Here is a 26,111-nt window from a genome sequence, read left to right as displayed (position 1 = left end):
CAGCCCTCCAGGTCCGGCAAAATCCCTAGGGGCTGGCAGACAATAAAATTACAGGAAGCCCTTCGCATCGAAGCTACGGAAGCATATAATTAGAGAAACCTAAAACCCGGCAGCTCGACAAAAGACACCGGCGACGACTGCCACTCCGGTGGACAGTCGTAATAATATAGGTACCTACCATATAGATTGAAGAGTTCATCAGTAATTTGTGTTGGTAATATTGTAAAAGACAACATAAGGTAACTCGCTGTTGGCGGTGAATTGTTGTTTCAACGAAATCTAATCGAAAGTTTTCGAAGCTAAGCGAGTACAAAACTACTGAACAACAAAGAAATAAGCGCCTCGAAATTTGGTCCATAGACATAATATGTTTCGTTCCCGCGATATCATAGTAGTATGATATGATAACATATTATGGTTAATCTCGACACCCCGGTTATATCTAGACGATATGTTAGACCACGAACAGCTCGACAACCCTACATATACTAATCATAATATTAAACCTAAAGTTACGACTTGTTAAGCCAAAACAATAACTAATTCCAAATAATGGGTGGAAATTTCCGCCGTGCTAAAGGAAGTCATTGAACAATATTACCAACATAAAAGCAGTTAAATACGTATCTTTAAATAATAATGTATTAGGGCTAATTAAAAAATACACACCTGACATTAAGTCACGTTTGTTAAACATTCATCAATCGACCTATTAAATAAAAAATATTCCTACGATTTCATGTCAAAATGGCTGGATTTGTAATGGGCGAACATTATGCTCTCATGGTTAATGACTTTTTCGTGAAATGTATCATCGATTTCGATGGCGTCGGCTCAACAGCGTGAGCTTGAGACACGAGCTAAACTCGCTTCAGCCGCAGGTTTCGGTCGTTACAAATTCAAGATTTTTCGTCGAATTCTAGAACAGTCGGTGCCCAAACAGAACGATCTAGCTTCGTCCCGCGCGCTGTCTTTTATTTAACTTTACTCGATTATTATAATATAATTTAAGCTTACCGACGCGGGCTTCACCGAGCTGTATATAAAACTGATACAAAACCGGCGGACCGCCGCCGCGTGCCGCCGGTCCACAACATCTAAAGGAACCTCCGAAAAGCATTCAAAGTCGAATGACCTCAGGAAGCGAAACGATATTAGTCTTGACGTATCTATTATAGTAAAATCTAAACATAATTTAATTAATTGCCGTTGTGTCCTTACGCCTACGTCGTCGCCGCGCGGCGTGGCGACGTAACAGTGAATCTCGAACGAACGTGGAGGCCTCCCGGGCCGCCGCTCACTTACGAATGTGACTTTTGACAGTTTGTATTTGGAGAAGCTTGGAGGTGGAAGTGGGGGAAAATCAGTCTACAGAGGGAAATGCGTCGAAATCGTTCCATCGTGAGGCAAGAGAAAGTGGAGCTTTCTCAATGCGGAAACAAACTTTTCGCATGACAGAAGATGAGACAGTAGAAATAGGATTGGATCTCTGATTGAACCCCTCTGAAATGAGTCGCGAAGTGTTCGGTGGCAGTGCGATCACAGCCCGGAGCCGTCATCACAGTGGAGGCCATTATCGTTTAGTATCGGTCGACGAGTAGCTCCTTCGTCTTCGATGGTCCGCGGTAACGTTCGCTACGTTTATATAAATATCGAGCACCAGCAGGAGAGAAAGAAATTTGAGAATCGATATCACCAATAGAAGCTTACCAATAATCACAACTCTGATCACTTGTACTACTACTGCGTATTGTGCATCGGAGCTCAACGAAACGCGCCGAGTCAGCGCCGGGCGGATCACGCGATACGTCGACCGGTTGACCAGTTCCCCGCGCGCCGGCGCCGTCAACATAAATATTGTCATCGAGCGTTTGTCGCGTTTACTCTAGAACGATCCGCGCCGAACTTCTCCAAAAGCCACATTCGTAGGTGCGCGCTCAGAGCGGGGGGCGCCGTTACGAGTGCGGCGGACATCAGACGACGGCGAGCAGCCGCGCCGCGCGCGCCAGCACCTCCACCAGCCGCGACCACGCCGCGCGCAGCGTCGCCGACCGGCTGAACAGGAATCGCCACACCAGGAACACAGACATCACTTGGATTAGAATGTGGACTATGTGTAACCTGGAAATGGACAAAAGAACCATTAGCTAATCAATATCTGGCATGCCCTGTAAGGAGCAAGAACACGCTCGTCATAAAAAAGAGAGAGAAGCGAACATCAACAAAAAGAGTCACGTTCGGGAGCAACAGTTTGTGAAACTCACCTTCGAATAACTTTTCTGGACTTTGGCAACGTATTCGGATCCTCTTTGAACAGGAACCTCCTAATACCGAGCACGTACGCCTCGATGTACGCCTCCCAGTCGATGTTCCTTACGTCGAAGTCGAAGGTGGTGCGGTCCTCGGGCGAGAGCGCCGCGCACAGCGCCTGCACGTTGTTGTCCGCGAACGACCACTGCCGGGTCGTGAAGTATGTCAGACACGCCGAGGCCTTTTCTAATTTGTTATGGACTTTTATCATCCTGAAAACACCAAACCCCGCATTCGATGAAACAGAAAATTTTAAGGACATAACATTAGCTAAAGTCTAAATTAATGGATTCTCTGGTAGAATGTTGACACTTACATGGGCTTTCGACCTGACAACCACGATATTAGATCCGCCACGACCGCCGGCACCCGATGTTGTACGAAAGCCAAGAACTCATGCAATGGACGATTGCTGGTGATGGAGCCGCCGGGGTACCAGATCACTTCGCCTGTGAACACCACATTCTCTTAGGTCTTAGAACCTAGTGAGTAAGTTATCGACATAGCCTGCGTGAATACCTTTTATCTAATTTTAGGCATTGTTAATTATTATTAGCAAGTTAAAAAGTCTAAGGTAACACTTACTGAAGGGATGTTTCCTCATATACCGGAAACTAGTTTCAACGAACAGCTGCCATGTGATGGGGTTCTGTTGTCCGGTGCAGCAGTTGTACACGAGCACACCTTCGTTTCTGTAATGAGAACATCTATATTTTATGGAAGTTTCTGGCGAAGTATATATAACATTTTTAAAAAACCTATCCAACGGCACACCACACGATGGGGTGGACGCGAAAAAAAAATTCATCCCCGCTTGATGTGTAGCTGGAACTTGGAAGGTAAGTACCATAAAAATATTTTTTTAAGATTTCATGTAGGTAAGTACCATTTTGTCGGCATCATTAATAATAATGTGCATTCATACCAAATTACAGCATTGTAGGTCCTATAGTATCTGAGGAAAACCGCGGACAGATAGACAGACACACAGACAGACAGACAGACAGACAGACAGACAGACAGACAGACAGACAGACAGATAGACAGATAGACAGACAGACAGACAGACAGACGGACAGACGGACGGACAGACCGGAACTGTAAGGGTTCCTTGTTGACTACGGAACCCTAAAAACGGACGCAGTCTTAGTTGATGCGAAAAGCTTAATACTTCGATCACAGTTTCCAGGAAATGCTATTGTATTCTATTGTTGTCGCGATCACCGGTGCTCTTATGGGGCTTGAAGAATTAATTAAAAAACAGGCCTGGTCTTGATTAACACAAAAACATGGGAAGTTAATAATTTTTCTGCAAAATAATTAACAGTACATACCTATTTCAAATATCTATGTTCGTTTGGTCAGGGTAAACCTATTAAGAATAGCCGACAGATCATCAAATAAGTCGCCATCTGGGTAAGTAAATTTTTCTGATGCTACAAATATTATGTAAATTGAGTTTATATAATTAACCCACCAAAAACATTTCATGTAAAATGTTGCCAAGACGACCGCATAAGGTTTGCCCTGTGAAAAAGATATCAGATCTCATGTAGAGCCAAGCTTCTGAATCAACACGGCCTAACTTTACCGACCCTTCTTCAACAAATTCCACATAATATCAGTAAATATCGCTACCGTGCCCCCAGATATTGTAACGTCGTAATCCTTTTTGGATCTCTCACCTCTTGAGCGAGGTCCTCCAGGCGCTGACGATCATGAGGTTGATGACGGTGTCGACGGGCACGAGGTCAGCGACCTTGGAGCCGGTGCCCAGCATGGTGCGGAACACGCCCTTGCCCACCGCCGCGATGATACCGTTCGGGCCGTTCCAGTTGTCCACCCAGCCCTTCACTGGCTCCCGTAGAGACGACAGCACTGGAATGATACAACATGTATAATATATAATGTATACTATATTGTATATAGTATATAATATGCTTGCGAACAGCGCTTGCGCTGTGTTTCTCCGAGTGAGTGAGTTTACCGGAGGCCCAATCCCCTACCCTTTTCCCTTCCCTACCCTCTCCTATTCCTTCCCTACCCTCCCCTATTCCCTTCCCTACCCTCCCCTATTACCCTATTCTCTCTTAAAAGGCCGGCAACGTACCTGCAGCTTTTCTGATGCTGCGAGTGTTCATGGGCGACGGAATTTGCTTTCCATCAGGTGACCCTTTTGCTCGTTTGCCCCCTTATTTCATTTAAAAAATGCTATGTTAATAAAGTCTTCCGTCCCACTGGGTTATGACTTTATGAGAGTAAAGAAATAAAGGCTCTTGTGTACTGCGCGCACACTTGGGCACTATAAAATTACTCCTGAGTAACTGGCCTGGTTTTAATGAAACTGGCAACCGTCACCGAAACCGGTTTGGGAGTATTATTATTATATTTATTATAAGTTAATGGGAATAATGAGGCCGATAGAGAATCATCGGAGTCGTCAATAAGGTACGAGTACAAGAACTCTGATGGCTGTAAGTTATAATTGCTCATTATATTCAGCCCTTAAAATAAGTTATTATATTATGTAGTACATGGTAGTAGTACTAAATTCAATTATTTCATAATAATAATATTAATATCTATGGACGCTTCACACAACGACAGTCTGGCCCCGGGCTAGTACCTGAAGGACTTGTGTTACGGGACAACGGAAATAAACACACCGGCAAAATTAGAGGAACATAACAAAATTTTCATTTTTTTTTAAATTGTTCACTGATTTTTATATATTTATTTATTTATTTACTAATTGATTATTAAAAAATAAATTTTATATAAATTTAGGGCATAAAAACGTGAAAAATAGAAAAAATCAGCAAAAATAAAAAAATTAAGAAAATCTTTGAAATTTCAGTAGTAAGTTTTTAAGATAAATTCTCCATTTTTATTAAAGAAATGCCATGTTAAAAGCGTGTAATGCTGGTGTAATGCCTTCTATGGATCTCAAGAGGGCCTGGATACGCCATTCCATGCTTGCATTTTAATTGTCAATCATTTCCTGTGGGATATTCTCCTACTCCTCCAGTAGCGCCAACTCGAGCTCCTGGACACATTTTGGAGCTGGAGTTTTAACTCGTACCGTTCACCTATTGATGTGCCACACGTCTTCAATCGGATCCACATCCGTAGGTCACGCTGGCCTCTCCACCTGGGCTACACCAGCATCGTTTAGGTAATAATGCCCGATTTTATTACTCTATGGACGCACATAAAATTGAAATTACTACCTAAAACTGTGTAAAAGGCACACCATGCAGTTCCAGGATGTCGGTGCTATAGCTCTGTACTGTCAAAGTACCATCATCTATAATCATCAGCTCCATGCGGGCTCCAAATCATATGCAACTCCAAACCATTACGAAGCCTGCATCATAGGCCAGTGTTTCCGGTAAGTTTGATGGCCTGAAGCTTTCCTTATAATTTATCCACATTCTTTATCGCCTGTCAATACAATGTACACAGAATTTGCTCCCATCACTGTACAGCACAAGATTTCACTCACTTGTCTAATTTTGATGTTCACGCGCAAATCTTAGCCTGGCTCTTCGGTGTCCTGTCTCAAGTTTTGGTGCCCTTGCTGGCACTTTTGAGTTTAATTTAACTTCTTTGAGTCTTCTTCTTACTGTACAATCACTTACACGTTCATCTTGGACCTGTTCCGACAGGTTTCGTGTCTGCATAGCAGTTTGAGGTCGATTTCTTAAGTTTTGTTTCCTTACAAAATGGTCATCCTGAACCATTGTCACCCGATATCTGCCTTGTTCTCGTCTCCGAACATAAGATCCAGTCTCTCTGAAGCGTTGAAAGTTACGATGAACCACGGAAGCCGACACACCTGGCCTGACTGACCGAACGGTAGGTGTGACCTTTCTCTATCGTGGTTACAGCTCTAGCTGTCGCAGATGCTGGGAAATCACTAATTTTGTATCTAAGCAATGTGTTCTTCCAAAAACCAAACAATCAAATGAGCTGAGCATACCTTGCACCCCGCTAAAATGCCATTCTTATCAGGAACACTTACAACGTCAATAATCGAAAAACACTTATTAGGGCATAATTGCTATAAAAACCTGTCAACTTGCCAGTTTTGTTCAATATTTTATTTCTTGAATGAGCTTAGAAGCTATAAAAAAGGCTTTCAGACAGCCCGGCCCACTTGAGTTCAAGTTTTGGCCCTTTTTACCAATGTTCCGCTAATTTTGCCAGTGTGTGTATTATATTTAATACTTTTATACTATACTGTATACATAATATTATATTCAAGAGTTTTATTATAATATGATACACGTAATATTTAGTACACACCCAAGCAGCAAATGGACGTGCTATAATGGTCGAGAGCACGTTCTTGTTTTCGCTTTAAGTTCTATAAAAGTTCTTAAAACAGTCGAGTAAAAGTGCTGTAAACGTTTACTCGACGCGAAAAAGGCGCAAATTATTCAGACTAAAGTCCTATTAAAGTGGAATAAGCGCTGAGTAAGCAACAAAAAGATGCTGTAAGATTTGAGTAAAAGTGGTAGAAAACACTAAAAGAGTTTTAAGAGTAACCAAAATGCGTATATAGGATATTTAGTTCAATAAACGCAATTGATTTGCTATTATACAGATAAAGTGTGCTATAATAGCAGACGAATTGCTTTTATTCTCCTTTTTAGTTCTATAACAGCGAATAGAATGCTTTTACTCGACAAATTAGTGCTGTAAAGAGTGCGAGCTTGTGTGCTACATAAATTTAATGTAAAAAAATTATAGTTATTAAACTACATCTCAATCCTTATTTATATTATCAAGTTTTTGAGAAATCAATATGTGATTATTTTTACTGTTCGTGTAGCTACTCCAAAACATCATGCGCAACAAGCTTTATTGATAAACCCAAAGGCATTTTTACATAAACATTCATGCGCTGCCTATTTTCTTAAATTTGAAGACTAATTAATATAATTAAATTTACTTAAAATATATTTTTTTACTGCCATTGTCCACATTGATAATCTAGTTGCAGTTACAGCTAACTTATTCCATTAAAAGTCGAGTAAGAGTGCTGGTCACCACATTTATAGCACAAGGTGTCACCATGATAACAGGATTTAGGGTTCGCTTCGTAAATATCGTATAACAGCTCTTAATTACACTACAGCTCCTATACGAACGTTTTTAATTCTACTATAAGAGTTAGTATGTAAGCGTGCAGTAACAGCAGCAATGTTGCCATAAGCAATTCGATTGCGTTTATAGAGCTTTTATAGAAACATAAGAGATAGCTGAGTAACGGCTGTATAAAAGCACCCAATTCAGCGAATCATCTATTCTACAGCTATTATACGACTGTTAGAGATCAAACGATCGAATAATGAGTATTTTAGCCATATTAATTCAGCATCTGCTAAAAGGTGGAGTAAAAGGGCTAAAACATAGTGCTGTAAACGTTTATTCGACGTCCTTAAAGCACACATTAGCAAATATTGCCAAATAGTCGAGATAACCGCTATTATACGATAAATAGGTGTTTTATGAACGGTTACCCGGCTCTTATACGATTAAAGGCTGAGTAAAAAAATCCTTATTCGACTGTTTTGCTGCTTGGGCATCCATCATGAGCCAGGAACCTTGAAAACGATTTGTTCCGTCGGCGGGATTCGAACCTGCGACCCCCGGCTTGAGCTGCCACACACTCTTAACCATTGAACCACGTAGGTCATCAATTTCAAATGAATATTTTCAAGGTTTTTTTTACTGTAGAACATTACAGACTTTAGAGTAAGTATAGCTTTTAAGTTATAAATTAATTAGGATAGATAATAGGAAACCGTCAGATAAAAAGGCATACATCAATGTTGTTGTACTAAATTTGGTATCATACGTCGTACGGAGGATGTATATAATTTGAATATGAACTTGTTCATATTCAAATTAGTTTCGATCCTTAGCAAGACGCTCCCACACAAGTTGAGTCAGATCACTCAAAACATAATATAGCAAAAAGTTCACATAACATTAATAATTAGCCTGTTTTAACTTTTTGCTAATTGGCATGATGACTATTCTTTTTTCTAATCGGTAATTGAAAGACACTTAAAAAATATAAACATCGTTGAAAGAATGACTCTGATAGCTTAAAAATTCACCAAGATATGACAATTCAAATATCTCATAAAAAGACCTGCCCGAAACGCTCTATACAAAGTGCTACGAAAGTATGACGTCAGTCTTTCGTAGTTTGTACGCATCGGGAGACAACTTTGTTCGACAGGTATATTAAATATTGCGTTTATAAAAGTGGTATCATAACAAAAGTTGCTTTTAATTGCATAAGTTATCGAATTATATACAAATATTAAGAAATTTAATTGAAAAAAAATTCGACTTAAATATCCAACTTTGAAGGCGCATAACAAAAAAAAAATACAAATGCTATCAAGCTGAAATTTTGGGAACTTTTATTTTTTATTGTGATTTCTTTATTTTATTAGAAAAATTCGCTAATCTTTGACCTTGTCATCATCCCTATTCTAAATGCCTTGAAATGGGTACAGCTAGCCCAGCCTACCTAGCATACGCCAACGAGATATCTCACTCTCGAGATAATTAAATTTTGACATTATGAGACGAGTAGTTACTCGTCTCATAATGTCAAAATCTCGACATTATCTCGACCAAACTCTATAAAAATGTGTTATTTCGATGATAGATCTACGCGAGAAAAAATGTTTGTCATGCTAGGGTCAATAGAGATGAAGAGACAAACCATCAAACATCGAGAAATCATGTAGAGTGAGATATCTCGTTGGCGTATGCTAGGTAGGCAGGTGAGTCATAAGTCATAAGTCATAATGTCATAACCGTCACATTAATACCTATAATCAATAATATGAAATATTGTCAAATTATCAAAACGTTGTCAGCGTTGAGTACTATGATAATATCTGTAGATAACAAATTTAAAAGAAAACATGAGTTAACCATTGCAAAATACTAAACCCGGATATAAACGAAAGAACATACATCACAGCCCACAGGCCGCAGGCCGCACCCAAAACTCACCAATAGATGGTCTGACGATGGCCACTGGAAGGTTGCCGCACTCCTTGATGAGCATATCCTCGGCGAGAGCTTTCGTGAACGTGTAAGTATTAGGCCTGTCTCCTGCAACAATATATTATAATATGGACGCTGTTATGCATATTCTGTGCAACCCACAAAAAACGTACGTACTGAGTTATGAATGCAATTATATTCTTTAGAATTATGTCCTTTAGACCTTAGAGCAAGACTGCATTCATAACTTAAAAAAAAAATTGTGGGTTAATACACAAATGCTTAACAGCGACCATAACATTTGGGTTTAAACAAATTAATTAACCCAGTAATTAGGCATAGGCGGGGTCGTGAGTGACATCAGGAGTGTCTCACCCACTAATTTGGGTGTGATTTGGATTTTGGGCGACAGTAACTTCTATAAATACCCCTTTATACGTATAGTCTTTATGAGCATTAGCAGATCGCTATCATGATTTCGCATTGGTCTACAATCTGCACAATTATGATCATGTAACTACTATTAGAGGAGTTGGTTCATAAACAGATACCGGACCTACGCAATTTGGTCGCATATGTCAAACCCATCCGACCGATAAAGGTGCGCTTATACGGGCAACTAAAATTGCTAAATTCCAGTCAATACTCGTCAACTATGACGTCACGACTACACCAAGCAATTTGCGGCAACGGCAACAGGCATCAATATTGCGCAACACATTATACGGCGCAACTTCATCAACTAGTTACTAGGCAATACTGTTCCTACACGAGCATTTCAGTATTCGCTCGCTATGGACAACATCGTTGCTCGGAAGAAAGACACAAAACAAACAAGTGCCAACGAGATAATATACTTATACATAAATTGCCTGGAATTTCCAAGCCCATTGGATATTCGTCAATAATTCGTATTTGCGACATTGAGCGATATCAAATATCTGGAGCAATTAGAAGCAATATCGCCGAAATAATTGCCGCAATTTATTGAAATTGCTTCATATTGCTCCACTAATTGCTGCAGGTCGGTCCATTCGTGTCGCCGGGCAATTATTGCCCTTGTGTAAGCGCATCTTTATAGCTATTACATTGAATTGACGTAATCCGACCAAATAACGTAGGTCCGTTAACTGCCTATGAATCAATTTCATCGATGGTCCATGCAATCAGACGAACCCCTCGCCCGTTCATAGCTAAACCTGTAAGTACCGTTCAAGTAACGCGTCTCACCCACTAAGTCCGGTGTGATCCTGTCGACGAGATCATCAGGCAGGGTCTGCACCAGGGTCACCACGTGCTCGGGCAGCGCTGGAGGCGCGTACACCGTCTCCTCCACGCGCTCGCGCTCGCAGTTGCAGTACGCCGTCGACACGTGGATCAGAGCCTGAAATATTGTGACGTCACATATTTAACCGACTTCAAAAAAACGAGGAGGTTATATGTTCGGCTGTGGATATTTTTTATTCTCTTTTTGAGCTATTGCATAGCTTTTATCGGGCTTCGAGCGCGGTGACCGAATCAAGAAATTCCGTACCGACGTTCGTCTAACGTCGTTTCAGGCAGACTTCGGTTCGGTGTGGCTCGAGGTGCAAGCCACACCACTTTGCCGGTCGGTGCGACGTTGCCATATTTCGGCACGTTGTTTGTTTGCGTGCGACTAGACGTATGTGAATTATAATTGCATAATGCCCAATCCCTTACCCTATTCCCTTCCCTACCCTCCCCTATTCCCTTCCCATCCCTACCCTCCCCTATTACCCTATTCGCTCTTAAAAGGCCGGCAACGCACCTGTAGCTCTTCTGATGCTGCGAGTGTCCAGTGCGACGGAAGTTGCTTTCCATCAGGTGACCCGTTTGCTCGTTTGCCCCCTTATTTCGTTAAAAAAAAACTTTATAAAAAATGCTATGCAAATGTTTTACCGCGACAGTCCCCGATTGCCACACGTATTTTTTTATTTTTTTTACCCACTGATAAAGGTAAACGCTCTGACGTTTTACGGCCGTTCCCAATATTTGATCTATCTCTGGTTTTGCCCTACTAGAGATAGGAATAGCTCACAATTGAATGTCTAATCTGAGCTATTCCTATCTCTAGTAGGGCAAAACCAGAGATAGATCAAATATTGGGAATGGCCGTTAGGCGTTTATTTGTCTGTATACGTGGGAAAATGCTCGTTCGCTTTGAGAGTTTATGAACATTTTTGGTACTTTTGTCCATCTCTACCATTCAAATATTCTCACCGCCTATAAAATGAGAGTTGCCTCTTATTTAACTGGCTAATGTATTAAACTGGACTCTAGGATCAACAGTCCAAACCAACCACAAATACCCTTTGATATTGTCTTATGAGTGCCCGAAGGATATTTTAAATGTTCCGTCTTAAGGAGTGAGCCCATTGAGACGGGCCGTGCCGGGGCTCAGCGTGCCGGGGCTCAGCGTGCCGGGGCTCATCGCAAAAATAATATAAAAAATTAAAATGCATAATGAAGACAGTCCATAATATAAACATTAAACATTTTAGTTTTATTTTAGTTTCAACCACGTAGAATATATTGATTAATAAAGGTAGATTTTCGGTAGAATCTAAAACACGGTCTAATAGATTTTAGTAGAAAATAGCAACATTTTTGATATATCGAGTCACGAGTGATTTAAGAGTGGTCACACTGGAGCTATCCAAAGTACTCAAAATCCGTCAATGCGATGCGGCCCGGCCCGGCAATAGTGCGCAGCGCATGTTGCGCTGCGCTGAGCTCCGGATCCGCCCCGGCAAGCCCCGGCACGCGCTGACAAAGTGAGCGCGAACCTTTATCGCACGTGGACACCAGCAGGCTTAGCATAACAACATTAGAAACGGAAAAGAATGGGCATACTGACAGATTTTAGTGACAAAACAGCGGATTTCCTTTGTCCATTCTTACGTAGAAAGAAACCGCTTCTACGGTGACCATGGTAAGCCTGCTGGATCAAGGGATAGTGCTGGCTTCTAACGGCGCGTAAAATCACGAGCCGCGCCGCGCCCGCTCGAGCCACGCGCCGTGTGAGGGAGTGGCTCGACGTGGCGCGGGCTGGCTCGAGCAGGCGCGTCCGATCCGATTGAAGTCGATAACTTCAAAGGCGCGGCTCGAGTGGCACGTGAATCATGATATTACACGCCGTGAGAAGCCAGCATAAGACTCACCTCTAGACCCAGCATGCGGTGGCAGAGCTGCACGAGCTGCTGCGTGCCCAGCATGTTGATGGTGACCGACAGCTTGAGCTTCTCGTCAAACTTCACCGTCGCCGCCGAGTGAAACACCACCGACACCTGCAGGACAGACACATCATCTTTAAAAGTAACGAAATGTGTTCTAAACAACAAAATAAACATACGGATTAACACAAACATCCTCATAAACCGCATAGCAATATTGCTTCCACTATTTTTCATAGACAATAAAACGTTAAATTTTAAAGATTTTGAACTCAAAATAGGTAAGATAGAAATAGAGTATCATGAAACTCTTAAGGCAAACATATATGTCTGGAACCTTCTGACACAGCATGGTCTGGTCCGCGGGGCTGATGCCCAGCTCTGGCTCTGTGATGTCGCCGACGATGGGGACTATCTTGTTCAGCTCGTGGGCCCGCTCTTTACGAAGAGTTTCAAACAGCTGCAATAATAAATGACGATCACACCAAAAAAATAGTAAGCGCACGAGACAAGTAGTTCGTTCGTCTGTAAGAAGCCTAAAAGCCAATCCACACAGCGCGTTGCGTCGACGCAGCGTTATTACGAAGCAGTCTTAACGTCAGCACCCCCTCCCGCTTCGTCTCGGAGGCTGCTGTCCGTCATGTGTGCGTTGCGACGACGCACTATGGAAAATGGTAGAACTGGAGCATATCATAAATGGTTTTTAAAAATATCTCAATTTGAACGAAATATTTATTGCATTCGATACTCTAATAACATAATAATCCTAATCAGACATTTTTTTCTACTAAAACTGCATAAATATTTTTTTATCATTGGTTGAAGTAAGTTGAAGTAGCGGATGGCTCATTCAAATGTTTGCATACACATAATTCAAATGATTATTGTGAAAAAAGTATTTAGCACATGCATGCGGTTTTATACATTTTTAAAAAGGATATTTTATGTTCCTAATAATGAGCTATTAACTTTTTTAATATGCTTTTTATTTTTGAGTAAGTACTTAAAAATTGACATACCCTATTTTTCACTTTTTTTTTTCGTCGAAGGTTTTCACATTTACCCACGTCTCCCCACGCGCAACTTTATGTGTTATCTGATAGCCTAACTATTCATAAATAAAAAATCAGAAATCAGCTGCGGAAGTTTGCGGTCCTGGAAGTTATGGGGAAAAATGTGATAGAGGTCGGAGTAGATAATTCGGTATCTTTTGCGGTTACTGCTGACATAGTGTGCAAAATCAATATTAATCACAATATTTTGATAGCAATAGCTTATTATATTCTATTCTGCAGTCGTCCTGCGTGAGTAAATATGCATAACATTGATATTAGTACGTATTTCATGTAAAAAACCAGTATATAAGGGGAAGCAAATATCTTCAAATTGCACACTTCAGCGTGTATTATATATTAAGTGACACTTATTTAAATTGGTTATTTCCATTAAAATGTCAACTTTCTACTGTACTAAGGGCGATTTCATCATTCCCTATATCGAGCGTGGCAGAACCTTGGAATCGTTGTCCATAGTTTTACAGCAAACATTAAATGTATCTGAAAACAACTCGTGTTTTGTAATTGGTGACATTCAAAGACATATTCTGCCTTCTTTCAATAAGCGCTGGGCTCAAGCATCACGGAAAAAGGACAAATTTATTCGGAATAATACAAGCTGGCTGGAGTCAGGATATTCAGTAAAGTTGTCCATAGTTCTACGGCAAACATTAAATGTTTCTGAAAACAACTCGTGTTTTGTAATTGGTGACATTCAAAGACATATTCTGCCTTCTTTCAATAAGCGCTGGGCTCAAGCATCACGGAAAAAGGACAAATTTATTCGGAATAATATAAGTTGGCTGGAGTCAGGATATTCAGTAAAGTTTCCGGAGTCTGAAACACATTCACTGCCATCAACTTCTGGTGAACGAAGAAGATAAGTGGAAACTCAAGTGATGGAAATACAGCACGAAGGTTCTTTTACAATTACACTTGCTCGGCGAACATAACAGGTGTTGATGAAACATTAATTAAACGCTTGTATATTATTTTACAAGCTCTATCTTCTAGAATGATGATCGATCCCGAAAAAGTTGGAGTTTATGCCTTAGAAACTGCGCGAATTTATGTTAGTAACTATGATTGGTACTACATGCACAAATTACTTATACATGGAGAAAACGTGATCAAACATTTTTCTGTTCTTCCTATTGGGCAACTGTCGGAAGATGCACAAGAGTCGCGCAATAAAGACTACAGAAATATGCGCCTGCACCATGCCAGAAAATGAAGACGTATTTAAAACACTTCTATATACTTCAGATCTATACCTTTTTAAGTTTAATAAACCCTTATGTGAGAAATGTGAAGGATCTTGATGAAGAGGCACAAAGTCTTTTTAAGGTGGTACCTGAAGGTGATCCTACATTTACACCGGAAGTAATTTTAGTTAGGAATAGTGAGGATGATAACAATTAGATACAACATTAAAAGTAACTAAAACCTAGTTATATAAAACCAATAATATTATAAGATTTGTCTAATCTGAGATCAATTAGTTTGGTGTGAGGTATAGATAGGTACTATACGATTTTATAATTTTATGTATTTTATGCTTGTGTGATAAGTAATTGTTTAAGTTTTCCTAATTTTACTCATATTAGTCTTATTTATAAAAAATAAACATAATATAACTACTCGTATAACTTTTTCTCTTTTCTTTTTTTTTTAACCTCAAATAAATATGTATACATTGAAAAAAAAATACAAAAATTGATTATTTTTTAAATATTTGTATATCACTGTATACATGTGCCAAATCTCAATACAATACGATGAAAAACCTTGAAGTTACAGATTTTTGATCCGATACGGACCCAAATTTTCCACTGTGCGGCGCAGCGCGCCGTGTGAACCAACTTGGTTATTATAAACAACGCAACGGCAGCGTTGCGTCGTCACAACGCTGATGCAACGCGCCAGTGTAGACTAGCTCTTACAGAGAATAACATCTGAGTTCATAAAGATGCATCCAAATGACTGTGAATCGGGATGGATCTCTCGGAAATTCTATATCGTGATTCGTGACATAAAACGACTTCATTTACACAAACTTCTGAAATATCAAGGTCAGTGTAGCGCCTAATCTGGACGCACCATTACCGAACATACAAAATATATAAGTAGGTTGAAGTCCTTAAGCGTCTAGAGTCTAGACTCTGGCGTGGTAGTCGTTTTCAAAGATTACATCAACATTCAACGATGCCCCGATGTTCTTACCGTAAGCAGTAAGCATTCCTTATAAATCGGCGTCGCGACAGCTAATCAGCTCAAAAAGCGCGTAGGCTGGTGCTCAGCGCATGACATAATACCCACCGGCAGCTGCAACAGCTCGTTGAGCCGTGACGTCACGTCCTGCCCGCGCTTCGGCCGCATCAACAGATATATCTTCTTAATTTTTGGACAACTCCGCAGCAGTTTTTCAACCAGCACCTGCAAAATAACAGCCGTTAATTTATCCTCCTCGCCCTTATTAAGGAGTCAGTGACGGAGCCAGCTCGAGTTAAAAACCGTACTTGTCGTTAATGGGCTCACAAAGGCGTCACCAGCTAATACGACTAAGGGGGTTGGCAATATAAGCGTTACACTTTAGAAGTCTTTGCCTGGATGAGGATTGTAATAAGAACGGTTCTAATATCAATGTATAAAACTTTACTACATTACATAACTGGCAACAAGATTGCGATTTGTGGCGCCGGATCTCATTGACCCGGGCACATATTATGGAGTCCCGTGTTAAGCTGTATGGCATCAGCCCAAGTAAAGATTTTACTCGCAGTAGTTTAGGACTCTGTAACTGCCCGAGGGCTATATCGGATGTATAATGGATATATCGGTAGCTAACGCGTGACAGATAAGGGCTTTCGCGTGCAATGATTTCCAATGTGTCAAGTTTGGGGTCATCGCCCAGTTGACGACAGCACCGCTGACCTACTAGCCGGCGTACTAAGGAACAAAACGTGCCTCTGTTCGATTTCACGCTTTCCTATACATAGGGCTGCCATCCGTCCGGGTTTTCCGGATTTGTCCTAGATATATTGGGTTTTTGAAAAGTTGGAAAAGAAAGACGTTTTAGCTAAAAGCAAAATGTAATCGTAAATACTATTTAAGAGGTGTCCGGGAAATAACTACATTTCGGCAAAATGTCGGGGATTTTTGTGGTGTCTGACCGGCGCCGGTAATTGAGGTGATAGCAGCCCTACCTATACACAATAGGCCTGTGTTCGCCGCCTCCAAACTGAACATAATTGCTTGTACGAAGTTTTTGTGTACTATCTACCGCATATTCAATACTTTTTTATATCCGCTGTGATCACTTTTTGAGATAGACGTGTATATTATCAATGTGGTATTAATGTAGCGTTATCAGCTTAAGCCTTAATGTATCAGCATAACGTTATAAAGTAAATAATAGCGCAAAGCGCATAATACATGCATACAATTTTTGTTGCATTAACGCTTATAATAAGTAATAAATCCTTAGATTAATGATTGGTCTCTGCGCATGGAGACCAGTCATTGATCTAGGAATAAATCTTTTTTTTCTATCATATTTTATATAGATCTTGATGCTTTCAACGCAAGATAATTATGAAACAAATAATAATAGTAGATATACTTACTCTGAAAATTCAGTTTTCAAATGTTCCTTACATTTTTTCAATTAAAAGTATCCATGTGAAACACCACCGGTGATCTGTCATTTTTAGGCTTCCGACCCCAAACGTAAAAACAGGATCCTGTTACTAAGATCTCGTCGTCTGTCCGTCTGTAAGTCTGTCTCCCACACAAAAAACACAAGTTTTGGCCTATTTTTGCTCTATAACGGCACGGAACCCTTCGTGCGCTAGTCCCACCCGCAATTGGCCGATTTTTAAAGACCACCGTAAATTTTAGAACTGGTAATGCAAAAAAAAAAACAGATGCCAGCGCTGGAATACAGTATCATTGTATTCCAGCGCTGGTCCAGCACTGTACCAATGTAAACATGTCGAGCGTCCATTAGCTGTATGTAAACAAGTTCCAGTCCATCACCTACTCGTGGTATCTGACCGCCAATATTTATGTAAATCAGTAGCGTCGATAGGGGCCGGTGGATTTCGTACATGGGGCGACGAAAATGAAGAGGCCTACACACATCTATATATGTCACTCAAAGGTGACTGATTGACATAGTGATCTTTCAACGCCCAGCCCAAACCACTGGACGAATCGGGCTGAAATTTGGCATGCGGGTAGATGTTATAACGTAATCCGCTGAGAAACGATTTTGATAAATTCCAACCCAAAGGGGTTCAAATAGGGGACGAAAGTTTGTATTTAATAATACTTCTTAACGCGAGCGAAGCCGCGGGCAAAAGCTCGTAAAATATAAATTCGGCACTGATCACCACCACGTTTCACTGACCTACGCGACGTAGCTGGCTCAAACTTATACGTCATGGCACAGTGATTAAAACGTTTACGGATCCGCACATTTCTCCGGAGTGGAAACTATATTATGTCCTTTGTACTTTTTAGGGACCTAAAGGGCCTATGCTAAATTTTATCATAATACTTTCGGTGGTTAGTTGAAAGTGGTGACGGACAGTCCCACTTTCGCATTTACAACATTAGTAAGGATAACGGATGTGTCATGTGAGTGTACATTACAAAAAGTACTTATCTTCAACTACAACTGACAACATCAGGCGCGGTCGCAGCCTGAAATTTTGGATGGCGTCATACACTACACTAATAAAAAAAAAATATGGTGGTTAGAGGGGATAGCTATATATAGGATAAATTTCCTTTTATTGTATGGCAAGATTTTAAGATTTTTCAATTTGAACTTAGATTTGGGGGAGATGTCCCCTGTGACACCCCCCCCCCCCCCCCCCCTTTCGTACCGCGCCTGGACAACATCAACAGCACATTTACAATGAATAGAAGGTCCTATTAAAACACGATACTTCTATGAAGGTGATTTTTGTAACACATAATATTACCTTCAAAGAAGTGCCTTCACATCAGCAGGCGTAGCATGGTCACCATTAAAACGGTTTCTTTCTACTGAAGAATAGACAAAGTGACAGTTGGACAATGGAAATCCGCCATTTTGTCGATAAAATCTGTCAGTGTGTCGATTCTTCCGTAGCAAGAAACCTTTTCTAGTGTGATCATACTACGCTTGCAGGTAACCAATAAATAATAATGCGCCAGCGGCAAACTTCTGTACCATAAAGTGCAGCGCGACAACCGCGCGACAGCCGGGGACTCTATTTAGTATAGGAGTCGCGCTCCTGCCGCATTGCTGGCGACTCAATGTGAAAGCTACCTTAGGTTTGCATCCTGATCACGTACCTTGCCCATGAACCCCGTGCCGCCGGTGACGAACACCGACTTGTCGGCGTAGAACTCCGCCACGGGCACGTACTCCTGCCCGAAGCCGGCGAACGTCGACGCCATCGTGCGAGATACCGTTACCGACCGCGCCACGACCGATACACCATGCGTGTTCTAGCGGGGGGACGTCGATGCGCTATGACCTAGTAGCATCACTTCTAGCGCTCATCTGAAACAAAAGGACAATATTATATTACTGTAATGTCTTCCCGGTAGAGGCAGCACGGGCATAGTAAACAAAAGGTTTCGTTCGACGCGAGCAACGCGTCGGATTTTGGTCGGATTATCTACTGTATGTGTTAGCGATCTCTGCTCCGGATTTTGGGTAATATTGCCTATTAACGATGTTTTAGAAAAGTTGTCGAGCGACGAGTCGAGCGACGAGTCGAGCGTCGAGAAACTCTCAATTTGCTTTCAAACAAAACGCAGAGGAAGTCTTAAATAGGAACTTGCACTGTCAGGGAAAAATGCACAGACATGTTTATAACGAAAGAGCGTTTAAAACACTCACGATATTATATTATACAATGAACACATTATACATAGGTAAGTACATAATATATGGAAAATCAAAAAAAAACTTGATTGATTGATTGTTAGTCTAAAATATAACCATTCATTCACTCCAATTGTGAAAATTGTACTGATATTTTATTAAACATGGGCACAGATATTATGGCATAAGAAATAATTATGCAAATTAAGTTCTATATTAATGCAGCATAATAATATAAATTCGACAACTAGATTCTACATACTTAATCTATTTTACAAGAAACAATTATACATCACAGACAAGTAATATTATATAAATACTGCAAGTACTTATTCATTGTAATAATTCGAATATTATTTGAACTACGAAATATTGTAACAATGTAACGAATAAATAATAAATATCCTACCGTCTTTGTAGCACTACTATAACGGGGGTTTCGTTTACTTTGATGTTCTCCGAGATTATACAAATATATATTAAATTCAGCACAAGGATTTTTACTCTGTAATACATTATTGGTTCGTTCACATGAAAATATTTTACGACCATACCAAATCTCTTACGTCACACCGGCATCGTGCATCGGTGTAAACGCAAAGACCACGATACAATATCTTATCATAATTATATATAGGTTAGTGTACAAATTTTTTATCGTAAAAACACGTGCACAGGTTTATCTCGGCGAAAGACCGTGCACTTGCAGCGTAAATTATTTTATACGAAACTAACTAGAGACGTAAGTGGAAGAACCAGGTAAATAACATTTTACAACATAGGAGGGCCTAGACAAGCTGCAAGCGATTATCGTAAACGCCAACGCCAACGCCACAAAATGTATGGGATTTGACATTAGTATTCGCTAGCGAAGCGATGACTTAAGTCAAATCGCATACATTTTGTTAGCGTTTACGATTGTACATTTAAGTACTCATTTTTCCCTTGAAATTTAAACAAACCTTGTAACATACCTACTTCATAATCTGGCTATTATATCTAATAAATAATTGACAATTATATAAACCATGTAAGCTCAAGTACATAATTGAAGGCGTGAGTGAGAAGAACGCGATAACTCACACTAAAAAAATGCCGTTTTCTTGCATAAATGGAGGCTTTAGAGCCGGAAAAATTATTTGATATAAAGAACTGTGCATTTTATACGTGGGAGAGCCATGCTTCGGCACGAATGGGCCGGTTCGACCGAAGAAATACCACGATCTCACAGAAAACCGGCGTGAAACAGCGCTTGCTCTGTGTTTCGCCGAGTGAGTGAGTTTACTGGAGGCCCAATCCCCAACCCTATTCCCTTCCCCTCCCATCCCTACCCTGCCCTATTACCCTATTCCCTGATGCTGCGAGTGTCCATGGGCGACGGAAGTTGCTTTCCATCAGGTGACCCGTTTGCTCGTTTGCCCCCTTATTTCATTAAAAAAATGTGTAGCCAGATATGCAGCTTGTTAGGTTTAACACCGTTTTTTTTTTTTTTCTTAAATGGGACTTCACTTGGGACCTCTTGTTCCCCCTTACATAATAAGGGACAATTTCTACATTTATTTATTTATTACATGTGCGTCTTAGAATAGTTATATCTATACTTATAAAATTACATGTCCTGACTGACTGACTGATTCATCATCGCTGAGCAAAAACTGTAAAAGTTACAGCCACGAAATTTGGTGAGTAGGGTTTTTTTATTAATTAGACACCCACTAAGGAAGGAATTTTGAAAATTTTACCCCGAAGGGGGTGAAATAAGGGTTGAAAGTTTTAATGAAAGTCCGTCATTTCTTGAGTTAGAAACATGAAACTTTATTTTTGGGTTACTGATTAAAAATGAATGGATACGTATTTAAGCGTTTCTGAATATTCTACCCCCAAGGGGGTGAAATAGGAGTTGAAAGTTTAAATGAAAGTCCGTCATTTCTTAAGTAAGAAACATGAAAGTTTATTTTTGGACTGCTGATTAAAAATGAATGGATAGGTATTTAAGCGTTTTTAGAAATTCTACCCCCAAGGGGGTGAAATTGGAGTTGAAAGTTTGAATGAAAGTCCGTCATTTCTTGAGTTAGAAACATGAAACTTTATTTTTGTGCTACTGATTAAAAATGAATGGATAGGTACGTATTTAAGTGTTTCTGGTAATTCTACCAAGGGGGTGAAATTGGGGTGGAAAGTTTCAATGAAAGTCCGTCATTTCTTGAGTTAGAAACATGAAAGTTTATTGACGTTTGCTTAAATAGGGTCCGTTTTTACGCTTTGTATAAGGAACCACAAAAACAAAAAGGAGAAAACTATCCATCTTTGTTATTATACTATGTTAACCCGGATGAAGTCGCGGGCAACAGCTAGTATGTTATAATTGTTTACATCTATTATATATTTGCGTTTTTTAAGACATTATTCTTTTACATTTAGTTTACACCTGGTTTTTTATTATCAAATTATTTCCTTTCAATTTACATAGCTATTCATTACTATTACAACTTTTACTTGTCTTATTACATTTAAAATTTACAGTGTAACATTATAATATTTTTATTTCATACTTATATTTATACATTTACAATATATTTATCAATTTTTAATAATTTTACATTCAATTTGCACATTTTATTATTACAATATTTAGCACATGGTACATTCTTTCTTATCTTACAATCTTAGTTCGAGCGATATATATGAATATGTGCTATATATATATATATATATATATATATATATATATATATATATATATATATATATATATATATATATATATATAATAAATCGTCAAAATGAACAATTGCCGATCCTGGCAATTTGTATGGTATGAAGACGGCACTTTTTTTTTTTTAAATCAACAAAACTTGGTTGACTACGGAACCCTAAAACGGAACCCTAACCAGCAGATTTTTTGTATATTGGTATGCCGTATGTTAATAGTTACATCATTTAAAAGTAAAATTGTCCTCCAAATATAATAATCCAGATTATTTTAGGACCATCAAATCAAAGTATTAAATCCTTTCCATCTCTGTTAGCTACCACTTTTAAGATTTTTTGCAAATAAAATTGTTGTTCGTCTTATCAAAATGAAGCTCACTCACAAAAAATTAGCTTGATAGTAATAAAAAGAAATGTTTTAAGGAACCCGGACTAATACCTAACACTTTTTTTAAAGAGATATTATACTTGATTCTGTGGTCCTATCACCTATGTATAGCGCGCGTCGCTGGGAAGGAGTTAGAATTCTATCCAAACTTTACCGATCCCGGGTAACTTGTATTAGCTCCAGTAACTCACCCATTTTAGGATTGCTCAGCTTGAAAGACTAAAATTCTGACTTGATTTAAACATTTTAAACGCTTCAAAAATCTGTAATAAGTTGGTACTTGCGCTGGCTGAAATATTTTTTATTGTGTAACTATTTTTTCAAAAAAACTTTTTAAATAATATATAGATAATAATGCCGTTTTAAACGCTAAAACTATATTTTTATGAACACAGAAATACGTATCAGACTCTATGTAAAGCCAAGCTTCTGATTCTAAGCGTTTTAACTCTACAAAATCTAACTTCACAAACTCTACCTCTTACTCCGCATTTATTTACTTAACGATTTGCTTAAATAATTATTTAACTTTAATTAAATGAAGATTTTGACATGTAACATTATCCGTCAAACTCGTCATTAAATTGAAGATTAGCTTTGTCCACACTGTGCCTTTTTCTGTTCGTCAAGGGCATGCGTTATAGCGCAGTCAACAGCGAACGTGAGGCATGCCCGTGACGCCTGCCCTCTGACCGTATCCAAAACTTCAAAAATGACAATATTGGCGTTGCGTTCCTTAACGCATTCAATTATTGAATGCGCCAATATGAAAGTTGATGACGAAACGGTGTGGACATAACTAATAATCATCAATCACCATTAAAGGTATCTGAGCAAAGCTTCGCGATTCGCGCTTCGCTATACTGTATGCCTAGTAAACGAATGCCCAAAATGGGGGTCTGCTTGGAAAAGTCGAAAGCAGAAATTTTAACTTTGGTACTTTGTTTAGAGTAGTTAGGAGATAAACATACTAAAAGTCCTGACCCCTCCGAGGTGAGCCCGAGGGAGGGGGGGGCAAAGAAGGTCCCGTTTTTTGGTTTTTTGCTTACTCATCAAAAAAGGTGCTTCGTACGAAATTCTCTTCTACTACATAATAAAAGCTAATTAAATTCTCTATAACTTCGTCTACACTTTGTATCTATCTCCAATCATTGCCTCGCTATAAGCTTCTAAAATTGGCCGATTTTCAAAAGTGTGTTTTTTAGGGTTTCGTACCCAAAGGGTAAAAACGGGACCCTATCCCTACCCTAAAGACGGACAAACAGACGGACAGACAGATGGACAGACAGACGGTCAGGAAGACGGACAGACATTAAAGTCTCAGTATAGGGTCCCGTTTTTACCCTTTGGGTACGAAACCCTAAAAAACACACTCGGCCAATTTTAGAAGCTCATAGCGAGGCAATGATTGGAGATAGATACAAAGTGTAAAGTTGTAGAGAATTTAATTAGCTTTTTTTATGTTGTATGTTTTTTTATGTAGTACAAGAGCGTACGAAGCACCGTTTATGATGAGTAAGCAAAAAACCAAAAAACGGGACCTTCTTTGCCCCCCCCTCCATCGGGCTCATCGGAGGGTTCAGGACTTTTTGTATGTTTATCTCCTAACTAGTCTAAATAAGGTACCAAAGTCAAAATTTCTGCTTTCGACTTTTCCAAGCAGAATCATTCGTTTACTAGGGTATATTTGTAAGACAATGTTACCCTTAAATGATATTACTATTAAGTATTAACCTACTAATATACAAAAATCAGCTGGTAAGGGTTCTGCTTTAGAGTACCGTGGTCAACTAAGTTTTGTTGATTACAGAACCCTAACCAGCTGATTATATTGGTAGGTTAATAGTTGTATAATAGAACAATCCATATTGTAGGACCATCAAATCAAAGTATGAAATCCTTTCTATCTCTGTTAGCTACCACTTTCAAGATTTTTCGCAGATAAAAAAGTTGTCTTATCAAAATGAAGCTACTCACAAAAAATTAGATTGTTAGTAATAAAAAAAAAATGTTCTAGGGCTCCCTGACCAAAGAGGATATAAACTACGTAACATATTCCCTGACTATGTTAATTGAGACACGAATATTAAAATATACGTTTACAGTTTTTGTATTTTAAATAATTTATATTTAGAATATAATTACTTACCCAAGTCTGTCAGTTTAGCAACGTATTCAACAAAAACATGCAATTAAATTGCAATAATAGCACCCACGTCTGACTAAATATTTATTCAAAGGTGAATGTCACAAAACAATTATAACGTTATGGAAAAAAATAATTATCATAATAATATTGTGTCAGTAACATAAAGTTAATATACCTAGCGGAATAGAGCAACAATCTCGAGCTGTCAAACGAAACCAAAATTGGTTTCATCTGTGTGTAAAAATATGTGTACTTATACACTTACACAAGCATGATTGAACATAAACGTGCGGCACGTGCCGACTGGACGTCAAAAAAAGAGTGCTGCTGTCATGTATCACACGTCTCTTTTTACCACGCAGTGTTACTGATAGTGACATCTCCCTTGCTCAGGCCTTTGTTTTTCTATTCCGCTAGGTATATTAACTTTATGGTCAGTAAAATGTCTTTGGATTAATCCTCTCATTTCCATTACTATATTAATATCATGAATAATCGTAAAACTTATAGCTACCAAATCAATATTAAAATCGAAGCAGAAAATAACATTACGGGACCCTATTACTGAGACTTTCAATGTCTGTCCGTCTGTCCGTCCGTCCGTCCGTCCGTCCGTCCGTCCGTCCGTCCGTCCGTCCGTCTGTCTGTCTCCAGGCTGTATCTCAAGAACCACTATAGCTAGACTTCTGAAATTTTCACAGATTGTGTATATCTATTGCCGCTATAGCCTATAACTACAAATACTAAAAACAAAATAAAATAAATATTTAATCCCATACAACAAACGTGATTTTTTTTGCCTTTGCTTGCTCGATATCAATAATGGCAGCAGGTAGGCACTTGATATTTTCACTAAACGCCTAATTAAGTATATTAATGTCAACTTGAAACTTCAGTAAATAATAAGAATATTAAAATAAAATAAAAAGTTAAGGGGGGCTCCCATACAAAAAAAAACACAATTTTTGGTCTATTTTAGCTCTATAACGGTACGGAACCCTTCGTGCGCGAGTCCTACTCGCACTTGGCCGATTTTTTTATAATAATTAATACTGATTGCGATATAGCCCACCAAAACTAGAGATTGGCCATCTCTCCTTCAGTATCGAGTGTCCTCTTAGAATTAAGATCCCTTTTCAAATAAAATATAATAATTTTTACAGCACACACGAGTTGGTACCAAGATCAATAATTTCAAAAGTTGTTTTACTTACGAAACTTTTTTGTCAACCGGCTACTATCACATTATATTTAGCACACGTGTAGCACCTAAGATGTTTAATTTGAAAAAGGAAACTTAAATATTTTCTATCAAACTAATTTTATAGAAAAATTAAAATCTGGGTACTGGAAAATTAATATTATAATCGATTTACCT

At 39.2% G+C, this 26,111-nt stretch overlaps 1 protein-coding gene across 3 annotated transcripts in view; it reads right to left on the bottom strand.

Moving 5' to 3' along the window:
- Positions 1 to 1,154: 1,154 nt before the first annotated feature.
- LOC121726955 (putative fatty acyl-CoA reductase CG5065) overlaps positions 1,155 to 26,111 on the bottom strand; it is a 48,348-nt gene continuing 23,391 nt past the window's right edge. For 2 of the 3 annotated variants that reach the window (XM_042114613.1, XM_042114611.1), the window contains exons 2-12: positions 18,947 to 19,157; positions 15,920 to 16,036; positions 12,883 to 13,005; positions 12,534 to 12,659; positions 10,582 to 10,735; positions 9,358 to 9,459; positions 3,996 to 4,188; positions 2,896 to 3,002; positions 2,627 to 2,759; positions 2,265 to 2,522; positions 1,155 to 2,121 (exon numbers count right to left, since the gene is read on the bottom strand). In XM_042114613.1, the coding sequence (XP_041970547.1) occupies positions 1,974 to 2,121; positions 2,265 to 2,522; positions 2,627 to 2,759; positions 2,896 to 3,002; positions 3,996 to 4,188; positions 9,358 to 9,459; positions 10,582 to 10,735; positions 12,534 to 12,659; positions 12,883 to 13,005; positions 15,920 to 16,036; positions 18,947 to 19,051 (1,566 nt within the window). In that variant the 5' untranslated portion in view covers positions 19,052 to 19,157 and the 3' untranslated portion in view covers positions 1,155 to 1,973. Of the gene's footprint in view, positions 2,122 to 2,264; positions 2,523 to 2,626; positions 2,760 to 2,895; positions 3,003 to 3,995; positions 4,189 to 9,357; positions 9,460 to 10,581; positions 10,736 to 12,533; positions 12,660 to 12,882; positions 13,006 to 15,919; positions 16,037 to 18,946; positions 19,158 to 25,947; positions 26,010 to 26,111 lie in introns of those variants that run through there. The other variant, XM_042114612.1, reaches the window with a different exon arrangement.

The sequence above is a fragment of the Aricia agestis genome, chromosome 5 (assembly GCF_905147365.1).
Source record: "Aricia agestis chromosome 5, ilAriAges1.1, whole genome shotgun sequence".
In the NCBI taxonomy this organism is placed as follows: Eukaryota; Metazoa; Arthropoda; class Insecta; order Lepidoptera; family Lycaenidae; genus Aricia; species Aricia agestis.
The sequence above is the reverse complement of the archived record's forward strand: the minus strand, read 5'-3'. Positions and strand labels throughout refer to the sequence as shown.